This window comes from Symphalangus syndactylus, chromosome 20 (genome assembly GCF_028878055.3).
Source record: "Symphalangus syndactylus isolate Jambi chromosome 20, NHGRI_mSymSyn1-v2.1_pri, whole genome shotgun sequence".
Taxonomy (NCBI): Eukaryota; Metazoa; Chordata; class Mammalia; order Primates; family Hylobatidae; genus Symphalangus; species Symphalangus syndactylus.
In genome coordinates, this window is record NC_072442.2 from 66,128,822 (window position 1) to 66,149,855 (window position 21,034).

At 55.6% G+C, this 21,034-nt stretch overlaps 2 protein-coding genes and 1 pseudogene across 6 annotated transcripts; 2 read left to right on the forward strand and 1 right to left on the reverse strand.

The window, feature by feature from the left end:
* The window catches only part of LOC134735295 (mitochondrial calcium uniporter regulator 1-like), a 107,508-nt pseudogene that overhangs the window by 5,511 nt on the left and 80,963 nt on the right, over positions 1-21,034 (reverse strand).
* DPH1 (diphthamide biosynthesis 1) lies at positions 43-13,430 on the forward strand. Of its 5 annotated transcripts, none has more exons than XM_063629707.1 (13): positions 54-137; positions 3,452-3,604; positions 3,726-3,789; positions 6,003-6,143; positions 6,249-6,370; positions 6,807-6,964; positions 7,113-7,234; positions 9,709-9,777; positions 10,172-10,328; positions 10,461-10,561; positions 11,056-11,134; positions 11,462-11,602; positions 11,776-13,430. In XM_063629707.1, the coding sequence occupies exons 1-13, from the start codon at positions 77-79 to the stop codon at positions 11,863-11,865; spliced, it is 1,458 nt and encodes a 485-aa protein (XP_063485777.1). In that variant the 5' UTR covers positions 54-76; the 3' UTR covers positions 11,866-13,430. The 5 variants fall into 5 exon arrangements, with proteins under 5 accessions (XP_063485779.1, XP_063485777.1, XP_063485778.1 ...); XM_063629708.1 differs by having other exon boundaries at positions 10,172-10,265; XM_063629709.1 differs by lacking the exon at positions 6,003-6,143 and having other exon boundaries at positions 43-137.
* Positions 12,004-13,430, forward strand: OVCA2 (OVCA2 serine hydrolase domain containing). Its single transcript, XM_055258448.2, has 2 exons — positions 12,004-12,239; positions 12,613-13,430. Exons 1-2 carry the CDS (start codon positions 12,056-12,058, stop codon positions 13,110-13,112), a joined length of 684 nt encoding a protein of 227 aa, XP_055114423.1. The 5' UTR covers positions 12,004-12,055; the 3' UTR covers positions 13,113-13,430.

Here is a 21,034-nt window from a genome sequence, read left to right on the forward strand (position 1 = left end):
GGCGATCGATCGCAATGTCTGCGCTCTCCGCGTTCTTCCAGCGCTGTCTTTTTAGTACCACGTGCGCAGGCAGGTGATGGCGGCGCTGGTTGTGTCCGGGGCAGCGGAGCAGGGCAGCCGAAACGGCCCTGGCAGAGGTGGGTGCTGCAACGCTGCGCCCTCCAGACCTCGCATCTTGGGGCGGGGCCCCCAAATTAGGGACAGGACCAACCCTCTTTAACGGCGGCGGCGCCTTTCTCCGCTAGATCCCGCTGTTAGTCGCTTTGGGCCGCTGTCACCAGCTCGGGGTCGCTGTCAACTGGAGCCCAGGGGTACCAGTCTTTTGCAGCTTTAGGGCGCGACCGAGAGCGGCCCTTAATCCTCAAATCGGAAACTACAGCATTGCCTTGGCGGGCAGACGGACGGAGGAAGATTGACGGATAAAATGGACTCGACGGGGAGGGAAAGGGCCAGGCCAGTTGCAGCGGGCATTTTACGAGTGCGCCCTCAGAGAATGCTTTCAGGGAAGAGGCATAAGGTTTCATTCGCCAGGCATTAACTGAGCGCCCACCGAATGCCAGGCCTGCGCTGGGTGCAGGTACTAGAATCAGAGATCTCAGTCTACTGGGGGAATGTTAATGTAAACATATCATAGCCACGTGATAAAGGAGGAGGTGCCTGCTGGTCCCTGGGACACATTGAAGGGCTAATGTTAGCAGTTCCTACACCCCAGCGACAACTAGGGACCTGTCAGAGGAGGATATGTAATGGGCCTAGGAAGCCTAGGCTGATTGTCCAAGGATTTTGAAACAACTGACCAAAAACCATAGCAGTGGTGACATTCAAATCTGGTCTCAGGGCCCCAGCCTGCCAGACTAGATCTCCACTGGACCATCCCCACCGCCGCCCACACAGTGGGTGAAGTCTCATGTCTGGGCGGGTCCCTCTTATCATAGTGTGGGACCCTAGCAGAAGCTGTGGCACATAGTACAGTCTCAATACATATTCGTTGAATAAGTTAATTTCTTGCTTTTTCATATCCTCAGACTGTGTGGTTCCTAAAGAGATAACGGGGTTGAACTAAGCTTAATTGTGGGGGCAGGGCATAGTGGCTTACACCTTTAGTCTGAGCACTTTGGGAGGCTAAGGAGGATTGTGTGAGCCCAGGAATTCCACACCAGTCTGGGCAAGATAGGGGGACCCTGTATGCACAAAAGAATAAAAAATAGCCGTGCATGGCTGGGCACGGTGGCTTACACCTGTAATCCCAGCACTCTGGGAGGCTGAGGCGGGCGGATTACCTGAGGTCAGGAGTTCGAGACCAGCCTGGCCAACATGGTGAAACCCTGTCTCTACTAAAAATACAAAAATTAGCCGAGTGTGATACCACACGCCTGTAATCCCAGCTACTCGGGAGGCTGAGGCAGGAGGATTGCTTGAGTCCGAGAGGCTGAGGTTGCAGTGAGCCGAGATTGCACCACTGCACTCCAGCCTGGCTGACAGACAGAGTGAGACTCTGTCTCAAAAAAAAATAATAATAATTAGCCCTGCGTCTTGGCACATGCCTGTGGTCCTAGCTACTGGGGAGGCTGAGGTGGGAGGATTATCATTTGAGCCCAGGAGGTTGAGGCCGCAGTGGACCATGATTGTGCCCCTGCACTCCAGCCTGGGTGATGGAGTGAGACCCTGCCTTAAAAAATAATAAGCTGAATTGTTTATTCAGCTTATTATTTTTTATCCTACTTAAGAGTAGGATGAGACCAGAGTAAGAGTTGCAGTCTTACTAAGGGCCACGGTTTCCCCTTTACTCCAGGAGTTGTAATTATGTGTACACCTGTCTTTGCCCCCCCTACACTGCTGGTCACTAAGGGACGAGGTCACTTTTCTGTCCTTACGGATACATCCACCACCCTGACTCAAGTGTTCTTTCCATCCTTCCTGGTTTAAGAGTAAGGAGGAGCAATGGGACAGCTAAGTCAGTGAAATGTATGATGTTTATTTCCCTTTTAAATGAGGGGAGGTAAGCGTGAAAGAATGAGCAGTGTGGCCATAGTCAGTGGGATTCTGAGTAAGGAGGGCCGTCTTTTAACTTAGTATTCATGTTTAACGATTTTCTTATAGACCTCATTAGAAGCTCAAAACTTCAAGGTGTCCTCAGGAGGTGGGAGAGGGGGGACATTCTCCCAGGCTGGCTGGGCTGGCTAGACTGACTTAGGTTTTCCACAGGGCTGTTCTCTATCAAGGAGCAGTATATGGACTCAGATTCATTCTTTGCTCCTTAGCCCCTGGTGTCACCTCTACTCTCCTGAGGAAGAAGTTGAGCCATGTTCTATTCATGGGCTCAAGTCTTCGATTCCCAGTCATTTCACAACGTGGAAATTATACCAGTTACCTTCTGGCTTAATGAATTGTCTCTACCTTCAGGATGAATTGAGTGAGAACAAAAGTTGGGCCAACCCCCTTGGTGTCTGGATCTGGCCCTTAAACTTGGTGGAGTTAACAGCTTAGCTGGGTCTTGTTACCGAACTCAACTTGGGTCTTCCCATCCTCACAAAGCAAAGCCAAACACTGACATTGAGATTTGCAGGGAGAGAACAAGCATTTATTGTAAGGCACCAAGCAGGGAGACTGGGCAGCTAAAGCTTAAGACCTAAACTCCCTGATGGCTTACAGGCAAAGGGTTTTTATTTTTTTTTATTTTATTTATTTATTTATTTTTGAGATGGAGTCTCGCTCTGTCACCCAGGCTGGAGTGCAGTGGCGCAATCTCGGCTCACTGCAAGCTCCGCCTCCCGGGTTCACACCATTCTCCTGCTTCAGCCTCCCGAGTAGCTGGGGTTACAGGCGCCCGCCACCACGCCCGGCTAATTTTTTGTATTTTTTGTAGAGACGGGGTTTCCCCGTGTTAGCCAGGATGGTCTCAATCTCCTGACCTCGTGATCCGCCCGCCTCGGCCTCCCAAAGTGCTGGGATTACAGGCCTGAGCCACCGCGCCCGGCTGCAGAGGGTTTTTAAAGGCTGGGCTGCGAGGGATCTTTAAAGTGAATTAAGCGCTGGGGAATTTCTGGAACTTTCTTAACCTATTTGTTGGCTTCAGTCTGTCTGAGGTCTTACATGACAGCAATTAGTTGGCATTTTTCACCTGGTGGGGGGTGGGGGTCCTGGATTCTGAAAAACAACTTAGGGATATATGTCAAGGTGTTATGTGTAGTTTCTGTGGGAACCAGACATCTCGAGACTCTGACCGGGGTGACTGTTGTTTATTATCTTCTTGTTTAGCAAGTTATTTGCTTCCCTAATTGCTGGTTGTAGGGCTAGCTAAGATGCCTGGGATTTTTCTTGAGATGACTCAAAATTTTTATTTCTGTGCTTGAGAGGGGGCACCAGCAGGCCCTGAAAAGGGATCCCTATTCCATCTCAATCTGGCTGCGGCCAAAGACAGACACCAACTCAGGCCTTATATCCATTCTAGGTCGGGCCCCTCGGGGCCGTGTGGCCAATCAGATTCCCCCTGAGATCCTGAAGAACCCCCAGCTGCAGGCAGCAATCCAGGTCCTGCCTTCCAACTACAACTTTGAGATCCCCAAGACCATCTGGAGGATCCAACAAGCCCAGGCCAAGAAGGGTGAGCCCGTGATCATTGAGCTGGGGTGGGGGTGGAGAGGTTGCCTGGCCCAGATGGGACAGTGTCCCCCTTGCAGCCCCTTCCTAGCCCTCCACCTCTCATGTCTCTGCTCGTCTTGCAGTGGCCTTGCAAATGCCAGAAGGCCTCCTCCTCTTTGCCTGCACCATTGTGGATATCTTGGAAAGGTGAGGCTTGGGGCACTGGAGAGGAGGGTGAGCCAGGTTTTCCCCACCCCCTATGCTCATTACCCAGGTGGGTAATGCCCTGGTGGCGGGCATTTTTTCCTTCTGAACCTCCACCTTCCCCATTTCCCTCCCACAACCATACACACACTCAGGGAAAACCCAAAACAAATCTCCCAGCTTGCTGAGAGCCCTGCTTGTCCCTGCAAATCCCCCTCCCCTAAACATTTGGGACAGAGAAAGAAATCAATCCCAGTGTCTTCAAAGCTAGGCCCAGAGCAGGTGGTAGGACCTGGGGAGGAACCTAAGAATTCTCCAAGCTGCCCTGAAATGCACTGAGTGATCAGTAGGTCTGCCGGTGGGGGGCGGCGGGGGACACTTTTTCCTCAGGCACATTTGGGGAATTAGGGCAAGGATGGGTTTGGAGCGGGGAGGTGCCTGGGAGAAGGTATTTAGTTCCTCTACATCCTACCCCTGTCACTCTAAGTTTCTGCAATACAATGAGCCGTCCTTGGTGGGGAGGGTGAGAGCTCAGCCATCTGGAACCAGCACAGGAACAGGGGAGGGGAGCGAAGAAAGAGGAGGTCATCTTATGCTGGGAACCTCCTACTCCCCTGCTGCCCCATCGCCCTCCCTCCCCTGCTGCCCCATCCCCCTACCCTGCCCCTCCATCCTCCTCCCTTGCTCCCCCATCCCCCTCCCCTGCCACCACCCTCCCTCCCCTGGTGCCCCATCCCCCTCCCCTACTCCCCCATCCCCCTCCCCTGCTCCCCTCCCCTCCCCTGCTCCCCCTCCCCTGCTGCCCCATCCCCCTCCCATGCTGCCCCTCCCCCTCCCCTGCTCCCCCTCCCCTGCTGCCCCATCCCCCTCCCCTGTTCCCCCTCCTCCTCCTCTGCTCCCCTATCCCCCTTCCCTGCTCCTCCCTCCACTGCTGCCCCCTCCCACTCCAGTGTTGCCCCTCCCCTTCTCCCTTCCCCCTCCCGATGCCCCCTCCCCCTCCCCTTCTCCCCCTCCGCTTCTCCCCCTCCCCTTCCCCGCTGCCCCATCCCCCTACCCTGCTGCCCCCTCCCCCTCCCCTGCTCCCCCTTCCCTGCTTCCCCATCCCCCTCTCCTGCTGCCCCATCCCCCTCCCCTGCTGCCCCCTCCCCTTCCCCTACTGCCCCATCCCCCTCCCCTGCTCCCCATCCCCCTCCCCTGCTCCCCATCCCCCTTCCCTGCTCCCCCCTCCCCCTCCTGCCCCATCCCCCTCCCCTGCTGCCCCCTCCCCCTCCCCTACTGCCCCCTCCCCGTTCCCCATCCCCCTTCCCTTTTCCCCCATCCCCCTCCCCTACTGCCCCATCCCCCTCCCCTGCTCCCCATCCCCCTTCCCTGCTGCTGCCCTCCCTCCCCTGCTGCCCCATCTTGTTGCCACAGACTCACTTCCCTGCTCCCACCTTCTTGCCCCTTGGGGATGCTCTCTGGGGCTCAGGCCAATTTGCATACATTTTAATCTATAAAAAATTAAGTGCTCTGGCTGACTCAGACGCCTGGGCTGCATTCTAAGGAGCTGAATAATCTGCTTCTGGGCATAGCCTGATTTGGGGAAGGGGGTGGAAGAGGGGGTGACTAGCAGGAGTTCAACTCTTCCACTGTCACACCCCAGGGGGAGGATGGGGGGACCCCAGTCACTGAGCCAGGCTCCACGCCCCAAGTGTGAGTCTCTTCCAAGGAAGAGGGGGTTCTCCTCCATTCTAGGGTGAGTTCAGGGGTGCAAGGTCTTCCCCACCCACCCCCTCCCCCAGTGATTCAGGCCTGGCAGCAGTTCCCACGGCAGTGTTCTGGCCAGAGCCTCCTCTTCCTGACGCAGGAGGCGTGTAGGTGGTGCCATGTACTATGGGGAGCTGTGCCTGGGTCCCCCAGTCCAGGGCACCAAGGGCCCTGCCTGTGGTGGGGAGGTAGTGGGGGTCCAGGCGAGAGGGCCCTGCCTGTGGTGGGGAGGTAGTGGGGGTCCGGGCGAGAGGGCCCTGCCTGTGGTGGGGAGGGAGTGAGGGTCCCAGCAAGAGGGAGGCTGTGTGTATTCATGCAGCCACGCCCATGCCCACCACAGCACTCAGCGCGGGAGTGAGGACCTTTGGGTGTGTGTGCATGCTCGTGGCTCTGGGTGGGTGAGTCAGGGCATGGGGCGTCTGTGTTTTGACCCCATGTGTGCTGGACTGAAGGTTGGGGTCCTCCTGCAGCCTGAGCCTGGGTAGAGGAATGAGGGTCCTCATGCAGCAACAGTTCCAGGAGCGGCTGCCAGGCTGGGGGAGGCGGCAGCTGTGCCCCTCCTACTCTTTGTTGGCAGAAGTGGCAGCTGCCAACCCGAGGAACCGGGAGAGGTAGGGAGAGAGGAGTTGGGCCCTGAGACACCCTCCCAGGGTTGGATCTCTCCTACCTCACTCCCTGTGTCCCTGTCCCACCGTTCCCCACCCCTGCCCCCACAGGTTCACAGAGGCCGAGGTGATGGTGATGGGTGACGTGACCTACGGGGCTTGCTGTGTGGATGACTTCACGGCGAGGGCCCTGGGAGCTGACTTCTTGGTGCACTACGGCCACAGTTGCCTGAGTATGGTGGGGCCAGGACACCTGGACGGTGGCGGGGCTGGCAGGGAGGCAGGTTACACACTCATCTTCCCCATGGCAGTGCCTTCTTGTCCTGCTTGGAGACACGAGGTCCCTCCTGGTTTCTGGGGTGGCCTCTGCCTTCCTGCTCTGCAGGTGGATCTTTCCTTTGGATTTGGTTGCCTTGGCAACCGTGCTGTGTCCCAGATGCAGGTGTTTGAAAGGCTGTTGGTTGTAGAGCAGGCCGGGCCCCGGCCGGGTGACAGAGAAGTCTGATTGAGAAGGAGCTTCTAGGGGACCTGTGACCCCCTCTTCTCCTACTCTGTCCTTTTACCCCCAGGCTGAAGCCACTGGGCCTGGCTGCTCAGAGACCTGAGCCTGGCCAGGCCCTCTGCTGCTCCTGCCTTCCCAAACAGTCCCTGAACTCCTCCCTCCCACAGTTCCCATGGACACCTCTGCCCAAGACTTCCGGGTGCTGTACGTCTTTGTGGACATCCGGATAGACACTGCCCACCTCCTGGACTCTCTCCGCCTCACCTTTCCCCCAGCCACTGCCCTTGCCCTGGTCAGCACCATTCAGTTTGTGTCGACCTTGCAGGTGGGTGGAACAAGGATTCTCGGCCTCCCGCAGGGTGGACAGCGGCCACTCTCTGGCTGTTGCTGGATCCCCAGGTGCTCCAGGCTGTTTCTCAGCCCTGGCTCTCCTGCTCCAGCCACTGGCTTCACTTCCCTCGTCATTCCCACAGGCAGCCGCCCAGGAGCTGAAAGCCGAGTATCATGTGAGTGTCCCACAGTGCAAGCCCCTGTCCCCTGGAGAGATCCTGGGCTGCACATCCCCCCGACTGTCCAAAGAGGTGGAGGCCGTTGTGTAAGTAAAAAATGGGGGCCAAGTAATTCCTAGAGACATGCGTGTACCCTGGGAGGGAGCCTGAGCTTCATCATCCAGGAAAGAAACCAAATCTCATGCTCCTTACCTATGAGGCCAAGGTCACACTGCAAGGGAGGGACCAAACAGGGAGCAGACCTCAGGTCTACTGTCGCTTTCTCCACTGCCCAGTCCATCGGCCAGAAGGCTGTGCAGGGTGGGGGCAGGAATCAGAGGGCATGATGGGGGGGTGAGGGTGGGCTGGAAATGGTGGGAATATAATTGGAGAAGATGGATGGGCACGCCCAGGCTGCAGCCCCATTAATTTACCATCCGGACAGCTAACAAGCAGAAGCAGCGTGTCTCCTGCCGCCTAATTATTTTAGGTAATGGAAATGCTTAATGTTGTGTGAATGCAGCCAGCCTGAGAGCCCACAGCTCCCCCGACTGGGGCGAGGGAAGGGAGCCTCCTTCCGTGCTAATGGCAGGGAGGGAGGGGCACTCCCTGACTCGGTCCCACCTCTGGGGCTTCGGAGGCTGTTTCCACAGGCCTGACACCCCTGCCCCAGACAGGCCCACATCAGGGCCTTCCCCAGCCCAGACCTGGCAGCCCTGCTCCCCAAGCAGCACCGAGCGGCATTTCCCCTGTGCCGGCGCCACTCAGTTGCTACCCTTGGGGGCCTCAAAGTGTATGTTGGAGGGAGGGACACGCTGAGTGTTAGCCATTCATCAGAATGAAGTGTGGTCTCCAAGAGGGAGAGAAGGAGCTGCCACAGGCAGGTTATCTTCCACGTTCTGGAGTCTTCGTGGGCTGGGAAGCTCCTGTCAGGGACAGCACGTCTGGGGGCACACTTGGTACAGCCTGGGTTGAGCCTCAGACACACTGCTTCCTAGCTGTTTAATATTAGGCAAGTTTCTTAACATCCCTGAGCCTCAGTTGCTATCTTCTGTAAAATAGGTACACTCTGCGTATCTTGGAGGATTAGTAGATAGGACTGCGTGAACTAATTCACATCAGGTACTTGGTCTATGCCTGGTACATAGAAGGCACAAGTCCAATAAACAGGAGCTGTCGGTCGGGCACGGTGGCTCACGCCTGGAATCTCAACACTTTGGGAGGCCAAGGCAGGAGAATTGCATATGTCCAGGAGTTTGAGACCAGCTTGGGGAACATAATGAAACCCTGTTCTCTCCAAAAAAAAAAAAGAAAGAAAAATTAGCTGGGTACAGTGTCCATGCCTGTAGTCCCAGCTCCTCAGGAGGCTTAGGTGAGAGGATCACTTGAGCCTGGGAGGTCGAGGCTGCAGTGAGCCATGATCGAGTCATTCAACCTGGGTGACAGAGTAAGACCCTGCCTCAAAAAAACAAAATGAAAATCTGGTAGCTGTTGTTATAACTCAGTAACTGGCCCCAAGAGCTAGTCTGGGCAGAAAGTAGCCATTGTATGTCCTGCAACCTCATGTACAGCATACATCAGAGGTCCCCAACCCCTGGTCCCATGGCCTGTTAGGAACCCTGCCGCACGGTAGAAGGTGAGGGGTGGGCCAGCCAGCATGACCGCCTGAGCTCCGCCTCCTGTCAGATCCGCCGCGGCATTAGATTCTCATAGGAGCTCAAACCCTATCGTGACCTGTGCATGCCAGAGATCTAGGTTGCATGATCTTTATGAGATTCTAATGCCTGATGATCTGAGGTGAGACCAGTTTCATCCTGAAACCATCCCCCAATCCCACCCGTGTCTTCCACGAAAGCTGTTCCCGGTGCCAAAAATGTTGGTTATTGCTGGCGTGGATGACTCCTTGAACACTACTGTCCACATCTGTATTGAGCTTGCAAAGGAGAATCTGTTCCCCAACTTCCAGATGAGGGGCTCTAGAACCCCAGGTGGCCTCACCACGGCCGGGCTGCACCTTCACTCTTCCCCAGAAGCTTGCGGTGGGACAGTTCTTAGATACTGCATTATGTAAATAGAGGGACCGTAGAGTCATCCAATTCAAACTCCTTATTTCACACGTGAGAAAACCAAGGCTCCAAGAGGTGAAATGAAGTCTTGTCCCAGTTTACGCAGTCAAAGCACAGCCAGCTGTGAACTCAGTCCTCTGGACTTTTTTTTTTTTTGAGACAGTCTTGCTCTGTCGCCCAGGCTGGAGTGCAGAGGCGCGATCTCAGTTCACTGCAGCCTTCGCCTCCCGGGTTCAAGTGGTTCTCCTGCCTCAGCCTCCCCAGTAGCTGGGACTACAGGCGTCCGCCACCATGCCCAACTAAGTTTTTGTATTTTTAGTAGAGACAGGGTTTCACCGTGTTAGCCAGGATGGTCTCAATCTCCTGACCTCATGATCCGCCCGCCTCGGTCTCCCGAAGTGCTGGGATTACAGGCATGAGCCACCATGCCCGGCCAGCCCTGTGGACTTCTAAGCCAGCGAGTGCCTCTTGTGCTGCCCTAAACCACACTTACAGCCTCCTCTCCACCCCTGCAGGTATCTTGGAGATGGCCGCTTCCATCTGGAGTCTGTCATGATTGCCAACCCCAATGTCCCCGCTTACCGGTATGAGCTGGGCCGCGCTGGGCTGACCAGCTGGTGAGGGGTGAGATTCCTTGCCACTGAGGTCCTCAATTGGTTGCATCCCCCTTTCCTGGCCACTAAGCCACCAGCCCTAAGGATCTGAGGCACTTGGGCCCTGGATCTGGGCATTAGCCCCAGGGCTGCTGTTGCCTACCCGTCTCCTGGGGTTTACACGGAGATCCTAAAGCCGCCCACTCTTGTCTGCTCCAGCTGTGGGACAGATCTTCCTAACGACAATCCCCGCTCTTGCCTCTGTTCCTAATTACCTGCGTGGGGCCTAAAGGTTCGGGAGCCCACGGGGCTGAGTCAGGAGCTGTGTGCATAATAGTGGTCCCGACAGCGGCTGCCACAGTGACCCTGACTGCTTCTTTTCCAGGTATGACCCATACAGCAAAGTCCTATCCAGAGAGCACTATGACCACCAGCACATGCAGGCTGCTCGCCAAGAAGCCGTAGCCACTGCCCGCTCAGCTAAGTCCTGGGGCCTTATTCTGGGCACTTTGGGCCGCCAGGGCAGTCCTAAGATCCTGGAGGTCAGTGGGCTCAGGACAGCCTCTGGAGGAGGGGAGTGACTGGGAACACAGCTGGGAAAACCAGTAGGCCACAGGTTCAGCTTTGGCTGCTTGCCCAGGTGACCCCCCCACCCTGCCTCCCTCTCCCAACAGCACCTGGAATCTCGACTCCGAGCCTTGGGCCTTCCCTTCGTGAGGCTGCTGCTTTCTGAGATCTTCCCCAGCAAGCTTAGCCTACTTCCCGAGGTGGACGTGTGAGTATCTGCCTGGCTATGACTGGCTAAAGAAGCTTAGAAGCTGGGTCTTGCCAGCTCATCTTGAAGGCTGGAGCCAACAGGAATTGCTTCCATGGTCATGGAATTTTACTGTTTACAGAGACCTCCCTGGGAGGGCTAACTGGGTCATACCTGCTTTGGGACTTTGGGGCTCAGAGGCAATGGCAACATCACATTTGTCCTTGTGAGATGAGTTTGAGCGGTGGCTGACACCTGCCCTGTACCAGGTACTAAATTTGGTTCTGGGGATACTATCACCAGTGAGCTGCCCTGGAAAGCTCATTGTCGGCAGAGGAAACAGGAGAAAACACACAACAATACAGTATTCCAAACAGCAGTGGGTCACTGTCTTTACTTTAGGATTCATAAAGCTTGTTAATGAATGGGTGTGCTGGGGGCAGTCATGTTCTTCAGCATGCTGCCTGGGAGAGGAGGAGGCCCTTCCTAGGGTCTGACCTGGCTTCCCTTCCCAGGTGGGTGCAGGTGGCATGTCCACGTCTCTCCATTGACTGGGGCACAGCCTTCCCCAAGCCGCTGCTGACACCCTATGAGGTAACACCAAGCTCTGGGAGAGAGTGGGCTTTGGACGTGGTTCTCAAAGGTGAGGTCTGGAGTGGGGTGAGGTCTGGAGTGGAGTGGGGTGGGTGGGCAGCATTTCGTTATGTTCATTGATTCCGGAGTCCGTCTTGATTTCTCCAACGGAGTCACTTCCTAGCTGTGTAGCCTTAGGCAAGGCCCTGAACCTCTCTGAACCACACGTTTCCCTTCTGTGGCAGGGGACAGTGTGCCCTTCACAGGCCGTCCTGAGGACTGAATTCAGTAATCCAGGAGCAGAAAAACCCTGGCAAATGTTATTGTCCACTCCCTCCCCTCCCCTAGGCGGCCGTGGCTCTGAGGGACATTTCCTGGCAGCAGCCCTACCCGATGGACTTCTACGCTGGCAGCTCCTTGGGGCCCTGGACGGTGAACCACGGTCAGGACCGGCGTCCCCACACCCTGGGACGGCCCGCGCGGGGGAAGGTAGGCGGGGGCTTCCAGGAGGGAGGAGAGACCGCGCCTGGGCACTGGCCGCCTCCCTGGCGACACGAGCCGAGGCCGCCGCCCTGCGACCGCGACGGGAAATGCACAGGAGCGGAGCGGAGGGAAATGCAGGGTCGCAGAAGCGAGACCCTGACCAAAGTCTGCGACCTCAGGTGCAGGAGGGGTCCACGCATCCCCCTTCAGCCGCGGCTTGCGAGGACTGCAGCTGCAGGGACGAGAAGGTGGCGCCGCTTGCTCCTTGACACGCTCCCGGGCCTCAGGTATCCGCCCCCGCTCTGGCTGCGCCCCGCCTTTTGCCGTTGTCATGGGAACGCCTTGGCGCTCCGAGGCCCGCCCTCGGGGCGGTGCCGACGTTTGGTTCCGCCCCTTGCATTGTGCTTCCGCTCGGGGAAAGGCCGCTTCCGGTGCTTCCGTCGCTCCTTGCCGGGCATAATGGCCGCGCAGCGACCCCTGCGGGTCCTGTGCCTGGCGGGCTTCCGGCAGAGCGAGCGGGGCTTCCGTGAGAAGACCGGGGCGCTGAGGAAGGCGCTGCGGGGCCGCGCCGAGCTCGTGTGCCTCAGCGGCCCGCACCCGGTCCCCGACCCCCCGGGCCCTGAGGGCGCCAGATCAGACTTCGGTGAGACAAGCCCCGCTCCAGAAATGCACTCAGTTTTCTCCATCTTGTTTCGTCCCCCTCGACACCCTTCAGCATTCCCCCACCCTGCGTCCACCCTCATTCCTCCCACCCAGTCCACACCCTTCATTTCTCGCGGCCCATACCCTCTTTGCTCAAACTGCAGCCTGTCCTCCCAGGCTTCCGCCTTCATCGTCTTCCTCCGCTGTCTCCTGTTCAGGCCAATCCATTACCCCCTCTCATTTCCCCCAGACTTTCGCCTCGATTCCCTCTCTTTTCCTTTCTGTCATCTCGAACCGTCCTGCCCTTTCTCATTTCTTTCCTTCCTGGAGCCTCCCATGCCCTAATCCCATCCTCTTTCCTCATATCTCTGTAGTGTCCTGCCCTCCAGAGGAGCAGCCTCGAGGGTGGTGGTTTTCAGAGCAGGAGGCCGACGTTTTCTTCGCATTGGAAGAGCCCGCCGTATGCAGGGGCCTGGAGGAATCACTGGGGATGGTGGCACAGGCACTGAACAGGCTGGGGCCTTTTGACGGCCTTCTTGGTTTCAGCCAAGGGGCTGCGCTAGCAGCCCTTGTGTGTGCCCTGGGCCAGGCAGGCGATCCCCGCTTCCCCTTGCCACAGTTTATCATCTTGGTGTCTGGTTTCTGTCCCCGGGGCATTGGGTTCAAGGAATCCATCCTGCAAAGGCCCTTGTCATTGCCTTCGCTCCATGTTTTTGGGGACGCTGACAAAGTCATCCCCTCTCAGGAGAGTATGCAACTGGCCAGCCGATTTCCCGGAGCCATCACCCTCACCCACTCTGGTGGCCACTTCATTCCAGCAGCTGCACCCCAGCGTCAGGCCTACCTCAAGTTCTTGGACCAGTTTGCAGAGTAAAAGATCAAGAAATGTCTCTGCTCCTACATCCAGCCCCTCTTGGGGTAGCCTCCGTCATCCGTGCTCTCCCAGGACTCTGCACTCACTGCTGTGAGTGCGCCTCACCAGGACCAGTTAAGAGACAACCATCAATTCTTGAGACCCAAATTATATGGGCCCTGCCCTGTACTGAAGAAAAGGGGAGCACAAGGCCTTAACGGACATTGACTTGTGAAAACTCAAACATGAATAAGGTTGGAGAGCCCTGGATTAGGGTGACATGGGGAAGGCAGAGGCTGGCACCATGGTGACTGCCACATAATAAAGTGGTGATTGGGATTTTAAGCATCTTTTTCCTGGTATACACAGAAAAACATTTTATAATGGAAGTCGGTTTCTTGGCCATCTACATAGTCTTCTGGGCAGCGCCAAGCAGGGAGGTGTTTCCAGTTGTGAGTTCCGGGACAAGTTCCTGCATGGGTGCACATACTCACACGTTATTGGTGGAAGTTTTAAGTCCCAAACTGAAGGGAAGGAGGCCTCGGTGGCACAATCAATCAGGGAGGAATATACACCTGAGGAGTTTTGGGAAGACATCACCTGGCAAGGCTGCCTGAACCACAGTAATTTAGTCTTCCTCTATCCAGATCACTGAGAGTTGTGTGCTGGTCTTCTCTCAAACCCTGGCTGTGTTCCCTGCTTCTCCCTAAGTGCTCTAACCTCGCTGAACTATGAGTTTGAAGAATGGGTTGATGCCGGACCTTGGGTGGAGGCCCAAGACAGTACAGAATAAATAGCTTCTTCCTAAATTGACCCCATCTTCAGGGTTTCTGAGATTGATGCCATTCCTTAGTGACTACAGCCAAGGCCTAAGCAATCCAGCTGGTTTTCCCTTTGGATCGTGTAGTTGTTCTTGGATACTTTGAGGATTGCTCACTCTTTTTTTTTTTTTTGAGACAGGCTCACTCTGTCACCCAGGCTGGAGAGCAGTGGCCAAGATCCTGGCTCACTGCAACCTTGACATCCTGGGTTCAAGCAATTCTATCTCAGCCTCCTGAGTAGCTCGCGTTACAGGCATGCGCCACCATGCCTGGCTAATTTCTGTATTTTTTGTAGAGATAGGGTTTTGCCACGTTGCCCAGGCTGGTCTCAAACTCTTTATCTCAAACAATCCACCTGCCTCAGCCTCCCAAAGTGCTAGGATTATAGGCCTGAGCCACTGCACCTACCTAGGATTGCCCACTCTTTTTACTTTTAAAGACAAGGTCTGACTCTATCACCCAGGCTGGAGTGCAGTGGCACAATCTTGACAGCCTCCCAGGCTCAAGCCATCCATCCTCCCACCTCAGCCTCCCAAGTAGCTGGGGCTGCAAGCGCACATCACCATGCCTGGCTAATTTTTGTATTTTTTGTAGAGAAGGGGTTTCACTATGTTGTGCGGGACGGTCTCCAACTTGTGAGCTCCAGCAATTTACCTGTCCTGGCCTCCCAAAGTGCTGGAATTAACAGGCGTGAGCCACCTCACCTGGCCAACTGCCCACTCTTAACGATTTCCCTCCCATTTCCAGTGCCACCTGACATCCCCCCACCCCACCCCAACACACACACACACACACACACACTCTGTTTTTTGACTTCCTGCCTCTGCAAGACAAGAAGCCTGTTCTTCTGGAAGATCACACCAACTCCTGTTTAGCCCTCAGACATAGATGCCAGGGAGCTAAGCAACTGAGCAGGAATTGTGGTCAGGGACGCAGCACAAATACTCCAGCCCATTTTTCTGACAACCAGACTGATATCCCTTACATTACCAAAAGTTCTAGGTTCCTCACGATAGAGAGTAGCTGTCCAAAATTAAAAAAAAAAAAAACAAAAACAGGAATTATCTGCCCAGAGACCTAGTTACTGGGTGTGGAAAGTGTGTGGGGAGGGGTGGGAGGTGGTTCTCCCTTGCTTCAGTTAGCTTCTGCCTTGTCGTTTTAAGGAATCTTCTCCTTTAGGAAAAGGAAGAGACTTTGGAATGGGTTGATTACACAGACTGGTATCTGACCCACTGAATTTTAGAAAAAATTCTGATTTAAAGTTTCAGAAATTACACAGAAAAATTCAGATTTCTAGCTTCTCTGGAAATGACAGATCTGCAGTTCAGGGCTCCCATACCCTCATGGCAATCATAGGCTGACCCCTTTAGCACAGTCCCAAGAGGTGAAAATGACTTGTATACCCCAGCTGCTTGGGATTATTGATGAAAGTAGAGAGAGGGAGAGAAATATTGGGGAGTGAATTTTGAGCCAAGGCTTAAAATTAGAAGTGGGGTAGGTAGAGCCCAGCAGTAGCAGGTGGAGGAGAAGGGCTCCTGGTCGGCATGAGGATTCCTTCTGAGGACCATAGTGTCCAAGCTAGAGGGAAACATGGGGTCCACTAGTTCTCAACAAGTGAACAGGTCACTTCCCATCATGCCGCCAGGAGCAAGAGAGACTTGGAGGATTGTGCCCTCTCCCCACCCCCAATACGCAGATTCTGTGTACCATTTACATCCAGAACATTTGTTAAAACCTGAATTCTGGCCCTGTGCGGTGGCTCATGCCTGTAATTCCAGCACTTTGGAAGGCCAAGGCGGGCAGATCACCTGAGGTCGGGAGTTTGAGGCCAGCCAGACCAACAGAGAGAAACTCCTTCTCTACTAAAAATACAAAATTAGCTGGGCATGGTGGCACACGCCTGTAATCCCAGCTACTCTGGAGGCTGAGGCAGGAGAATTGCTTGAACCTGGGAGGCGAAGTTTGTGGTAAGCCGAGATCACGCTATTGCACTCCAATCTGGGCAACAAGAGCGAAACCCTGTCTCAAAAAAAAAAAAAAAAAAAAGTAGCTGGGTGTGGTGGCATGCACCTGTAATCCTAGCTACTTGGGAGATTGAGGCAGGAGAATCGCTTGAACCCAGAAGGCAGAGGTTGCAGTGATGCAGTGAGCTGAAATTGCGCCACTGCACTCCAGCCTGGGTGACAGAGTGAGACTGCATTTCGAAAAAACCAACTTGAATTCTGGGGCCAACTCCAGATGTACTGAATCAGAATCACTGGGACCCAGGAATCTACATTTTGGCAAATTGCCCCCATCATTCCCAAGCAGGGTATTTAAAAACCACTGCCTTAGGAGTTGAATAAAAGTCTCTGGTGAGGGTGTGTTATTTGAAAAACCCCTAGTGTGACTTTCATGCAACCCACCAGGGAGGGGAGCAAGCTCCCCAGAAGAATCACTGGTTAAACATTTTCAATTTATAGCAAAGGAAAATTAGGTCCAAAGGATAGAAACAGGAATAGCATTTATTTATTTACTTACTTACTTATTTATTTGAGACGGAGTCTCGCTCTGTCACCCAGGCTGGAGTGCAGTGGGGTACAGTCTCTGCTCTCTGTGACCTCCGCCTCCCGAGTTCAAGTGATCCTCCTGCCTCAGCCTCCAGAGTAGCTGGGATTACAGGTGTGCATCACCACTCCCAGCTAATTTTTGCATTTTTAGTAGAGACAGGGTTTCGCCATGTTGGCCAGGCTGGTCTTGAACTCCTGATCTCAAGTGATTCGCCCACCTCAGCCTCCCAAAGTGTTGGGATTACAGGTGTGAGCCACCGTGCCTGGCCAGAATAGCATTTATTGAGTACTAACTGTATACCAGACACTGTAATAAGCAAGAGCTTTAATGTTGCCTAATTTAGGGCCGGGTGCAACTGCTCATGCCTATAATCCCAGCACTTTGGGAGGCTAAGGCATGAGGATCAATTGAGCCCAGGAGTTCAAGACCAGCCTGGGAAACACAGCAAGACCCCCGCTCTCTACAAATAATTTGAAAGTCAGCTGGGTGTGGTGGCATGCACCTATGGCCCCAGCTACTCGGGAGGCTCAGGTGGGAGGATCACTTGAGCCCAGGAGTTTGAGGCTGTAGTAAGCTGTGATTGTGCCACTGTACTCCAGCCTGGGAGACAGAGCTAGACCCTGTCTCCAAAAAAAAAAAAAAAAGAAAAAAAAACTACAAAAATTGGCTGGGGGTGGTGGCACATGCCTGTAGTCCTAACTACTCAGGAGGCTGAGACAGGAGAATTGCTTGAACCTGGGAGGCGGAGGTTGCAGTGAGCCGAGATCATGCTACTGCACTTCAGCCTGGGCGACAGAGCAAGACTCAGTCTCAGAAGAAAAAAACGAATAAAGTTTTATATATATATATATATTATATATATTACGCAATAAATATCTATAGCTTAAACCTTACAACTTCATGTTTAATCTCACAACTTCACGAGGTAAGTACCATTATTATTATCATTATTATTGGAGACGGAGTGTCACTCAGCCACCGGGCTGGCATGATCACGGCTCACTGCACCTCTGTCTCCTGGGTTCAAGTGATTCTAGTGCCTCGGCCTCCCAAGTAGCTGAAATTACTGGCAAGCACCACCATGGCTGGCTAATTTTTTGTGTTTTTAGTAGAGACGGAGTTTGACCATGTTGGCCAGGCTGGATTATTATTATTTTAAGACAGGGTCTACCTCTGTCACCGGCTGCAGGATCATGGCTCACTGCAGCCTCGACCTCTTGGGCTCAAGTGACCCTCCCGCCTCAGCCTCCTGAGTAGCTTAGCTGAGACTACAGGTGTTACCTATCACACTGGCTTTTTTTTTTTTTTTTTAAGAGATGGGGTCTCACTATGTTGCCCAGGCTGGTCTCCAATTTCTGGGCTCAAGCAGTCCTCCAGCCTCGGCCCCCCCCGCCCCCGCAAAATGGTGTGATTACAGGCATGAGCCATGTCTCCCAGCCCTAAATAATGATTTTTTTTTGAGACAGGGTCTCACTCTGTCATCCAGGCTGGAGTACAGTGGTGCAATCACAGCTCACTGCAGCCTCGACCTCCCAGCCTCAAGCAATCCTCCCACCTCAACTTCCCAAGTAGCTAGGACTACAGGTGTGCACAACTAATTTTCTTTTTTTTTATTTCCTTTCTTTTTTGTAGAGATGGGAGTCGCATTGTATTGCCCAGGCTGGTCTCGAACTCCTGGCCTCAAGAGATCCTCCCACCTCTGCCTCCCAAAGTGCTGGGATTATAGGCGTGAGCCACCGTGCCCGGCCCCTAAATGATTTCTAAGATGCTAAACAACCCTGACGTTGTACGGTCAATCCTCTGGTTCTTTCCCCTCTGACCACATTCTGACCTCTTCTCAGAATATCCCAACCATTTCTCTTTTCTACCTCTGATTCCACCTTGGATTCCTAAAGCTCTTAGGAGAGAGAGCCCCCTTAGCAAGGAACCCCTCAACAGCCCCAGGCCCAGAGTGAACCCGGGAGGCGGAGGTTGCAGTGAGCCAAGATAGTGACACTGCACTCCAGCCTGGGCGACAGAGCGAGACTCTCAGAAGAAAAAAAATAAAAGTATATGTATGTATAACATATATATAATATAGGTTATATATATATTTATTAGACAATAAATATATATAGCCTAAAGCTCAAGGTGTACCCCCCGCATCCCATTCATTCTGCCTAAGTGCACAGAGCTGGGGTCCCCTCCCAACACCACCCCTTCACAAACATGTAGTAGCCTAACAGAATACTTGAGATCAAAATAACATTCTGCCGTTTTTCGGATTTTTACTTACATGATCCTATTTAATCCTCACAATGCACCTGCCGAGGAGAAGAGATTATTATCCCGTTTTACAGAAAGCTCAGAAACAGAATATGGCCCCTTAACCACCAGTTTGCTGATGATGCCAGGTTGGACCTCTGGCTTCCCAGAGCACTACACCCAGCAGTACACTGCAGTCCACCCAGACATCCACTGGAACCCAGAAGCAAGTGCTTTTAATCTGCAAGACCTCGGGGCCCTGGGGAGGTGGGATGGCTAGCATGTGGGTGTTGATTAGCTGGGAAACCGGCACGAGTGTCTTAGAAGTACTTCACAAAGGAGCCGGGTGGGGAGTGAAGCGGGGGGTGGGGCGTGAGACATTAAGAAAAATTGGATTAACGTGTCGTGGGCTGGGTTGCATTAACCATTCCCAACACTATCTCTGGGGAAGTCTCACACCTGATATTCAATAGGCATCCCCTGCAGTGGGTGATGTTGGCAAGAGGCAGGCGACATATACAATAATATTTTTAAAGAGATCCTTGTTTACACTTCACCCGCACCGGAGGACTTCAGCCCCTGTGGTATTCACTCCTCTTTAGGGCTAATTTGAGAAACTCTCAAATTGGAATCCAGCACCTAGAGATAGGCTGAGGTGAGCATGTTGATCTGTTCACATGCTTCAGGGACCAGGTTAACTTTACAAGCTCACTGGCTTCCAGAGGGTTGGGGACCCTTCTTATCCTCCTAGCTCAGAGAGAAGGATTCAACAGTTTACTCTTCGCTCAATGCCCACTTCAGCTAGGGGTTCCTGGAAGAACGGGGCTGTGGAGTATCTCGGAAAACTTTCCTCCCTCTACTGTCTTCAGGCCCCAGGAGACAAACCTCCTTCCAAGCCTGCTGGTCCCAGTGGCTTCCCTCTCACCGAAATCGAAAGAACCCGAGTCCCAGCCCGACCCCTTCTCTCGCCGAGCCCTGGCTGGGACACCTTGGCCGGGAGGACAGGACGGCCTCAGGCTGGCCGCCAGACGCACTCCGCAGGCCGCGCGCGCTAGAGCCTCAGTGGACTCGGCCGCCAGCCCCGGGAGGCCGCCTCCCTGCGCAGCACCTCCTGCCACCCGCGCGGGCACGTGGGATCTTGACTCGCCGCCCCCGCCTCCTCCGTGTCCTCAGCCCGCGGCTCGGGGCGCGGCGTGGCGCGGCGCGTGGGCGTGCTGCGGGGCGACCATGGCTGTAGACTGTTACCTCCAGTTCCCACAGTAACAATCGAAAGCCACGGTTGCCCTGGAGACGCGGGGGCGGGGCGCGCGGACGGCGCCGGCGCGGGGCGGGCTGACGTCAGGGCCGCGGGGGGCCGGGCAGGGCGGCGGGGGCTAAGGAGCGCGCGTGGGTCACCGCCCCTCGCAGCCCCTAGGGACCCGGACGGGGCGGCCCGATGGCGGCGCCTGCGTTGATCAGCACCGCGGACAGCGGCGGCGCGGGCAGCGGGCCGGGGGCGAGGCCCTGAGGGACGGGGACTTGGGGTCCCGGCGGCGGCGGCCGGGGCCGCGGTCCTGGGGCGGGGCCAGGCGTCGGTGGCCGTGACTGGAGACTGTTACTGAGGGCGGCCCGGGCAGTAAGCAGTCTAGAGCCAAGGTGCCGGCGCGCTGTCCGGGCGGGGTGCCCCGGTCGCCCCGGCTGGGGGCGCTGCTGCTCCGCCTCCCCCGCGTCTCCTGCCCTGCCCCGCCCGGCGCTCGCGACCAGGCACGCGGCCCCTGACGTCAGAGGTCCGTGACGTCAAAGATGTCCCAGAGGGGGCACTTCCGGCGGGGGGCGTGGGGGGGGGGGCGGGGCGGGCCCTGGCGTGGCCCCGCCCCCCGGTCCTGAGAGGACAGCTCCGCTCGCAGAGGCGGGAAGCCGTGGGCGCCGCGGGACCCACTGGACGGGACCTGCCGGGAAGGGGCGCCCGGCGCCATGCGGGGCGGGGGTCCCAGGAGGGCCGGGGAAGCGGGGGTGGGCGTCCGTCTCTCGCCTGCACCCCCGCTCAGCCGGTCCGGGCAGCGAGGCTGAGTCACCGCGCCTCAGGGAGGGAGAGGAGGGGGCGCGTCTCCTGGGGCGCCAGCACCTTCGCCTCACTTTCCTGGGAGGATGGCGCAGGAGCCCCAAGAAAGCCGGGGGGGGGTCTCCGAGGTCGGTCCTCCATTCGATGCTCGTCCGAAGTAGCTGCGTCTCCATCGGGCGCCGGCAGGTGCTGCGCGGGCTCGTGTCGTCTCTGGCCCCGGCTCCACATCAGCGAGGGGACCCTGGTGCCCTCCGTCCGCCCCCATCCCCACCCCGGAGGGGCCGCCC

Coding starts and splice junctions, on each gene's coding strand:
- DPH1 (XM_063629707.1), top strand. CDS start 77: ATGGCGGCGCTGGTTGTGTCCGGGGCAGCGGAGCAGGGCAGCCGAAAC. Junction 6,965..7,112: donor AGTTTGTGTCGACCTTGCAG/GTGGGTGGAACA, acceptor TCATTCCCACAG/GCAGCCGCCCAGGAGCTGAA. Junction 7,235..9,708: donor AAAGAGGTGGAGGCCGTTGT/GTAAGTAAAAAA, acceptor CCACCCCTGCAG/GTATCTTGGAGATGGCCGCT.
- OVCA2 (XM_055258448.2), top strand. CDS start 12,056: ATGGCCGCGCAGCGACCCCTGCGGGTCCTGTGCCTGGCGGGCTTCCGG. Junction 12,240..12,612: donor GGGCGCCAGATCAGACTTCG/GTGAGACAAGCC, acceptor ATATCTCTGTAG/TGTCCTGCCCTCCAGAGGAG.